The sequence below is a fragment of the Leuciscus leuciscus genome (assembly GCF_965113295.1).
Source record: "Leuciscus leuciscus genome assembly, chromosome: 25".
NCBI classification, from domain to species: Eukaryota; Metazoa; Chordata; class Actinopteri; order Cypriniformes; family Leuciscidae; genus Leuciscus; species Leuciscus leuciscus.
In genome coordinates this window covers 20,262,819-20,271,662 of record NC_138724.1, presented here as the reverse complement: position 1 = coordinate 20,271,662, position 8,844 = coordinate 20,262,819, and the positions used below count along the sequence as shown (strand labels likewise).

At 38.9% G+C, this 8,844-nt stretch overlaps 1 protein-coding gene across 1 annotated transcript; it reads left to right on the top strand.

Annotated features, from left to right (window-relative positions):
• The first annotated feature begins 1,891 nt into the window (after nt 1–1,891).
• rassf10a (Ras association domain family member 10a) lies at nt 1,892–5,928 on the top strand. Its single transcript, XM_082159494.1, has one exon. The coding sequence runs from the start codon at nt 2,018–2,020 to the stop codon at nt 3,341–3,343; it is 1,326 nt and encodes a 441-aa protein (XP_082015620.1). The 5' UTR covers nt 1,892–2,017; the 3' UTR covers nt 3,344–5,928.
• The last annotated feature ends 2,916 nt before the right edge of the window (nt 5,929–8,844 follow it).

Here is an 8,844-nt window from a genome sequence, read left to right as displayed (position 1 = left end):
CAATGAAACTAGGGCTGGGCGATATGGACCAAAAGTCATATCCCGATTATTTAGGCTGAATATCGATATACGATATATATCCCGATATTTTTTCTGCAAAGTGAGAGCAAATGTTCAGTCAAAGTCAAAGCCAAATATGACATGTCACAAGTAGTTTTATTGAAACCGGCTATTTCCACACACACAAGTACTGTCCCCCTTTACTTAACATAAATTGTAAGAATATGACTAATAGTAAAGACTAGTACTAATAAATAAACATTAGGCCTATGCTAAAGCTATTAAATAGCAGTTCCAAACTAGTTTTTGTTAATACAATGTTGGTATGAGCCACTAGAGTCATTTAAAAATATAAAAAATAACACAAAGAAAAATAAAGTGGCATTTTGGGGTTAATATGGAAACGACAGTTACCATGGTGAATACACAATATTAACAATAACTGTTAATGAACCATGGAAAGTGCTCCTGATGAATAGTATGAAAATCATCCCTGCATTACTTTTATTTTGTGTAATTTACAACGTAACGGCGTTGCATGCTCGTAGTTTATTTTGCACTTTATATACAGTGAGGCGATACACAGCGCGCGCCGCCGCATTTGCGCGTGCATTTGAAGAGTGTTCGCTATGAGAACAGGATAACGGCTGACGTGACAGGACAAGAAAGCCCGTTTTTCTGAGGTGAAATACTTTATTTCAGCGTACACTTATGTCCTCTAAAAGTGTCCGCCGTCTGTGTGAAACAGTATATTTTTATTTACCCGCCACGGTGGCCGGTAGGTGAAGCGAATTTACCCGCCACAACACAAAATCACCCGCATTTGGCTGGTGGCGGGTGCTAATTTCCATCCCTGTTATGCACAGCTGGATAGCCTAATACCAGTGTGGTGATTTACGTTACAGTCGTTGACCTTTTTCAGTCTAAGAATCTCCACTTCACAGGCTTAATATTATATAGGCCTGTCTACAGTATGGTCTAAATCTCATTTTATCATTTGCGTCATGAATAGACGTAGGCAACTAGAAATTTAAAGAACTAGTAACACCAATAATATTAACAAAGATGATACGTTATATAATGCTTTATATATCATTTGTTGATCTGTGTTCTCAGGGGACATTTTCTTAAATGCCAGGCAAGTCATCAAATATGTATTGGGGCACGTTGTAAATGTTACAAAATGTATGTAATTTATTAATTACAAGAGGGATTCCCAAACACTTTATTTTGTAAGGTGACGTAGTTGCACTTATTCAATTAAGTAGCCTACTGAGCAATATTAACTAATTATGTACTTACTATAGTAAGAACAGTAAAGTATGCATAACAACTAACCCTAAACCAAACCTTAACCTTAACTCTATAGTAAGTAGCCTATAGGTTAGTAACGTGTCCCCTTAAAATAAAGTTTAATTTCAATAATTGAATAACACATTCAGTGTTCACGGTTCTCTGATGTTGGTTAATGCCATGCAGGTAAAGTAATAAAATATGTTAACTTTTTTTATAAACATTTTTTTAATCGTTTATTTTAATTTCACATTTAATTATGTAATTATTAGCTTTTCATAAACCCCAGTTAGGAAAACCACGAATTACAATATATGTTTGTCAAAAGAAAGGTTTGATATTTTTGTGTTAGTAAAACATTTTCGATGTTTAAAAAATTGATTTGTGACATACAGAAATGCTTTAAAAAAAATAGCCATATCCTGAGAAATATTCAGTGGCGTAAATGGACTAAATAAGTGACAAGTAGCACCGATATTCTCAATTATGTGTTTATGATCATCACCTCAGTGCATTATTATCAACAATGAGTGAAGTTGGAGTATAAAGTCATGTGATGTTGGGAGGTGCCTGAGCCCTCAGACACACGCTGCTGTAGTTCAGAGACAAACACAACTCTCAGTTCACAGTGACGAGCGCGCGGGACGAGTCATCTCTCCAGTTGATCAAGTTTTCACCCCGTCTAACATTATATGAATGTGAAAGTGCCTCAATGTGAATCATCATGGAACAAGAGGAGAGCAAAATCTCGGTGTGGGTATGCCGGGAGGAGAAGCTGGTGTCCGGACTGTCCAGACGCACCACCTGCGCGGACGTGGTAAAAGTGTTGCTGGAGGACCAGACCTTACAGCAAGGCGCGATGCTCAGCGGCACTCCACAGTCTTACTGCATCGTGGAGAAATGGAGGGGGTTTGAGCGGTTTCTGCCGAATAAAACGAAAATCCTTCGGCTGTGGGGCGCTTGGGGAGACGAGCAGGAAAACGTGCGCTTCGTCCTGGTCAGAAGCGATGCGTCGCTGCCCAACAGCGGACCGAGGAGCGCCGAGGCTCGGGTCGTGCTCAGCAAAGACAGTCCCTGCACTGCAAAAACCACCACGCCATTTTCACAGGAAAAACAGCGGAGGATTGTGCGAAAGGCTTTCAGAAAGTTGGATAAAATTAATAAAAAGAAAGAAGAGGTTTCCAAAGACAAATCTGCGGAGAAAATGGAAACGCTCGTTCATCTTATCATCTCGCAGGATCATACAATTCGACAGCAGGTACAGCGAATAAAAGAGCTGGACAGTGAAATCGAGAGGTATGAATCAAAAGTTCACTTTGACAGAATGAAAATACACGGCGCAAACTATGTGCAAGACACGTATTTGCTCGACCAGGGCTTGGATACGGATTCCAGCGCGCATCCGGACGCGTCCTTTGCGCAGTTTGAGGAATACGCGTCACGCTGCGACCAAGTCATTCAACTTCAGGAGGAACTAACCGAGAGGGAGGCTCTGATGGAGATACTTACAGGTGAAATACAAGAAGAACTCAACCAAAGGTGGATGAGACGGCGGCAGGAGGAGCTCTCCAACAAAGACGCGGACAGCGCTGGAGAAGAAACGGCTCTCAGGGTGACTTCTGTCCCCGAGGAACCGGTCTCAGTTGCTCCGGACCTCCTAACAGACAATGAACTCCAATTAGAGGAGGAGAGGATCAAAACACAGCTGGATACGAGTTTATACATCGGGTTGCGCTTGAACACTGATCTGGAGACGGTGAAGAGCGACTTGGATATGAGCGAGGAGCTTTTGGGCGCGAAGGAACAGGAGTTGAGGGAATTACTTGAAAAGGTTCACAGATTAGACGAGCTGGAAGGGAAACAGGCTGATGACAGCAAAGATGAGGGAAAAACGGAACAACTGCCTTCCGTAGACAAAGACAATGTATGGGTAGAGCAGGCGAGGGGACTGTCGAAGACATGCGGCAATGATGATGATTCGGACACCGGACTGAGTTCAATGCACAGCCAAGACTCGGATAACACACCTGTTTGCGAGTCACTTGTGTGACAGTTGTAATCGTAATGGGCCCAGAATCCTTCAATACGACGCGAACTCAGGGAATATTTCGCCTCTCTAGATTTCAGTCATATTCTCTCTTTATAAGAGAGGGATGCATGTAAATTATACCAGTGTAGTGTTATGATCGCCTCACTCTCTAATTGCCTCACTCGTACAAATGGAGAATCGCTTATAAGGTGCAGCTTATCAAATTATAACTAATTAACCAATGCATAGACTGAGAGATGTCCACTGTGTGCTGACTAATGTTATAATACCAACACTATGTATTTGTTATGTAGCCTTGTGTTTAAATGTTAGAATTAGATTTTTGTGGTTTAGTGCATGTTGCTTCGCTCTTTCTAAATATAAATATAAAATTTACTGTGTTTCCTTTCTGGGAAAATATTGATGACTCTGATGGAATGATTGATTTTTGTCCAATCAAATGCTCTTTATAATGAGATTGACTAGCAAACGACTAGCAAATAGAACTTCGGATGTAACTGAAATCTGTTGGCTATTTAAAAATAAAAGGGATGCGCCTTTTGATATGGCCCACCTACACTTCCTGTTTCAACAGGAAATGTTATCACAGGAAAGAAACTAATGTCAAACCCATGAACCATGATTTACTAGTCAGATTCCAGGTGGTGTTAGGGGGCGGGGCATTCTCCTTTTAGAGAGCATCTGATTGGACAAAAATAAGTGTAGTGCAGGATGAGTCATCAATTTGTTTTGGTAATTTTTACTAGATGAGTAACATTGCAAATATGAATGTTTATAGCGAATTTTGTCAACGCTTAGCATATACAACTTCTCAAAGTTAACGCACATCGACTAAAAACCACAAAACTCTAATTTTTATTTAAAGGAGTCTTTAAATGTCTACAGAATTATTTATTGTAAAACATTTAGGCAGATAAAATAGTGCGAGCCACTTCCATTTTCACCAGGTGACTAATTACAATGATTCACTTAGGGCTTTTACACAAGGAATCAATTTGCATAACTAGAAAACATTCAGACCTGTGGGAACTAAAGTTTATTCCTACTTCTGATGCGTGAATCCCTGTTTGCTTACAGTGAAGAGATAGACTGAAGCATTTTCAAAACGAGACTGTTTTAATTAAACTAAATGTACAGTCCTGGAATTTGCAGTTAAGTCATTTCTTCTTAATCTTTTTCTTTATACCCATTCATTTTCTTGTCACAAGGGACCTTTCAGCATCAAATGTAATTTGTGGTTGACTAATTTCACACAATGCATTTGATTTCTCCATTGCAACTAATTGCAAAATTATCAAGTGGAATGCCTAAATATGTTTTATGAATGCTATTGCAGCATTTCATCTCAATATGTGGATGCTTACAAAGTCATTTATGAATTATATCCACATCTGAATTTGAATTAATGCCAAAATCAATCTCTAAACTTCCTTGCTGCTGTAGTAGAAATGCATTATGAAGCATAAAGTCATAAAAACATGCCACAAACTGTACATTCGGCTCCGGCATGACCTCAGCACAGTAACCAACTCAAAGTTTCTTAAGGTTGGGCAGGGCATCCATCCAACCCTCAATGCAGAAGTGTCACCGAGTTCAGGGATTCGGTGGTGTATGAAAAGGATTTAAGAGTTAAGCCTTAAATGTGATGTTTAAAAACAGAGGAAGAAAGGGGATAGAGCCACCCTCCCACTTCATTCTCAATTACCCTAGTTTTGAAACAGATGAATTATGGTATTTGGAAAAGCCCTAGGTCAGCACCCTCCAAATTTACAGATAAAACAGGCGATTGTGTAAAACAGTGTTTTTATGTTCCATCTCTTCAAGTTGTCATATAAACAACATCCAATTAAAGTTAAACCCCCGGTTTCACAGAAAGCTTAAGCCTAGTCCCAGACTAAAATGCATGTTTGAGCTGTTTGAACTGAAAGCAACTGTGTTTTGTCTCAAGATGCACGCCAGTAATGTTTTGTTTCTAAGGCAAATTTATAAAAGCTACTTTAATGTCCTAATTGAACTAAGATCTAAGCCCTGTCTGTGAAACCGGGCCAAAGAGTACTGAAATGCTTATACTTACACTTATTACGCACTACGCAACTAGATTTAGGCTCTAAAAAAGGAGCCATTTATTTGTCAATTAATAATTAGGCATTTAATTTCCCATCAAAATGAAGCAAATCCATCGGAAGTCATTTAAAAAAGGGGGAAATTCTGGGTCTGGTTTCCTGTTGGCAACTGTGATTAAAGTCGAAGAGGAGGAGGAGGAGGGGACAGATGAAAAAGCGCCATTAATCTGGATTGGATTGAACCATTTTGAATAAACAAGAGCTCTGACGGGTTTGGAAAAGATTCAATAACAGCTGGACGAGCAGAGATGCACAGCGTACCAATGTGGGACAAACACCCGTGTTGAATCGGGAGGCATGCTGAGAGGGCGAAAATGACATTCAACAAAACCTTTAGGATTATCCATGGGATCCAAGAACTGCTGTATTGTAAAAACATAGATCTAATGTTTGCTATTATTTATTGTCCTCTTTATCTGTCAGAAATAAAAGGAGTTTATTTTGCAAGGGCACATTCAATAACCGCGTGTCATTCATTACAGAAAGTGATGCGTAAATGATTGACACATGAGAAAAATACCTCAAAGGCAAAAAGTGTGTCAGTTTTGTTCTTGGCATCAAAGTTAATGCATGGAATAAACTGCAATTGTTGTCTTAGATTAAGCTTAGATTACAACTGTGAAACGGACTAATTTGAACCGCTTAGGCTAGATTAAGCAGCCATTGTTAGAAGCATGTAGCATTTAGCATAAAGAAAACAGGCTATGCAGCATTTATACTTAGGAATGATGATATGTTTTTTTCCTGTTAAGACACTGTAGGTTACCAAAGCAACCACTACAAACATCAACATCAACAAAACACCACTTTATTTTTCTTTACATTTCTTTTAGACACCCATCTCTGCAGCAAACGGGGCTAAAGGCAAACTTTAAGAAAAATTTGCTTTATTGCAGAAAAAAAAACAATATATGTTTGATGTTTCATTAATGGAGCAACAGATTTTGTGTAAAAATAAATCATAAAAGTGGAGAATGGACAGTGTATAATAATGTCTAAGTTAATACTTGTTTCGAAACAATCACTTTAGCAGTGTTTCTAATATTTTCAGTTTATTTTTATTTTTGTTCAATACTGTCATTAAAATGTTAATATATAAATATATTTGAAAAAATACAGAAACCAAATTATTCAAAAAAAGAAAAGATTCTGAAAGGAAGGAGAATTGAAGGATATCCCATAATAATTTAATAAAGATTTACAGTAGTAACAATAAATTATATTTTATTATATGATGATTAATATCATATTTTTTTAAAATATGGTTTCATTATAAATATGGTGATTATTTCTAAGGTTCACACCCAACTTAATATATATCAATATCTGAATCTAACCATGTCATGCCAGCAAATGGAGAAGTCAGCCAGATGTTTATTATCATATTAATTATTGAGCCTTTCGCCCCCGACAGCAGGGGCGCATTTTACTCCAAATACCATACTTTTACAAATTCTCCCGTTATTGAAAATCATTAAGACGACATTTGTCTCAAAATATATTCAATAATTTTAACGATTCTCATTTGCTAGTTAAATCTACAACATTTTTTAAAAACATCAAATATTAGATCAAAATAGCGCATCAAGGATCAGACAAATTTCCACGCGCATCTTGAAAAGTAGATGTTTTGGAAAGTGCTGCGGAAAGCTTTTGCGCTATCTAGTGGTTTAGAGGAAAATCAAATCAAAGGCACTTTTTACCCTGGTGCGCCTTTAGCCCCGTTGTACCCTACACTGTAGGCACTTTCGACAGTGTTCAGGGGTCATCATAGGCACTCTGATTGGTCTGTGACTACACAGCCCCATACGCAGCAGAGTGAGATGCACTGTGTTGAGACACATTCCTCCCATAACCATCATTCAAATGATGTGTGACTTGTGCAACAGTAGACCATCTGTTGGCTCAGACCAGACGGGATAGCCTTCGTTGCCCTCGTGCATCAATGAGCCCTGGACACCCAACACCCTGTGGCCGGTTTGCGGTTTGCCCCTTATCTTTGCTTACCATCTAATCTACCCAGACCTGTGACAGGTCATAATGTTTTGGCTCATTAGTGTATATATCAACTGTTAACTCCGTGAGCAGCATACGGGTCATTCTGCAAAACGATTAAACACTGAAGGTGCTTTCCAGCCCTTCCTGCACCTGCTAAGGTGAATTCCTGCTTTACTGTGATATTCAATCTGTAGTGAGGCAGCACTAACAGGTCTCAGTATGTTCAGTAATAAATGTCAGCTGATGAACTTGTTGTATATTTAGCAGCTGAGAATAAAGCACTGTTAAATAAGAAGTCGTAGAGCATATTTCCAAGGTGCGCACACACACACACACACATGCTCGGGACAAATTTACAAACCTGTTTATATGGAATAGGAATGATAGTGACATAACATGACAGTTCATGTTAGGGAAATGAACCGAGAAGCTCATTTATAGGGAACGTTATATAACATCTGACGGTAGTTCGTGCAAAACACAATATACGAAGATAGGCACTCAAGCTGACCAGCTTTATTATTAAAAAAGAAAGATGGGTGTTTCTTAGTCAGAATGAACACTTGGACTGCTCTGCATGAATTTTTTAAAATGCACGGATTGAAAAGCTCTGTACTTGCTCTGACACACATCATGCGCACGTGGACCGACAGATTGAGCGGTGAAATCTCTCTGAGACATTATGTGATCTCATGTGACTTGCACAAGAAGATTATAAATAATAGTTTCCTAGGGCAATGCCTTAAGAGAAGATTAAGATCGGCCAATAGCGAAGTTTAGTTAAATTCCAAACGCACACAGACAGAATGGTGAAAATATTAAAGCCGCCAGAGAATCTGTCCTGGCTATCACTCGCAGAGATTAGTTCTTCTCCACCCTTCTGCCATGTGGCGTGGGCTTTTTAGCATCACTTTACGTTGTAGCAGTATTGTCACTCAAATTATGCTGTTGTAAATATATATAAACAATGTTTTAACTGTATTTTGAAGCTGGGAAGAAATGCTGGGGGAGGGATTTGTAGAATCAAGAGGAGCGTGTGAATTTCTCTGCATTTGACCGCAGTGATTTACAGTAAAGGAATGTGAGTTTGTAATAAGGATTACTCATTTACAAAAAGGTAAACACATAGGGCTCATTTCCTTGACCCCAGTGACAGCCAAAGACAAACCCTGTCGATGAGGAAACAGGTTCCGGCTGAGATGCAATGTTCCTCAGAACGTGTTTTTGAGTTCAACTGCTCTGCATTTGAATCGTTCTTCTATGCAAACATGCGTTATTAGACAACATCTTTGACGGTTCAACAAACATGAGGCTCGAGACTTTGCCTTGGGCAACATCAAAGATGCCCATCTAATGACAGTTGCAAGCATGTTTTGAATC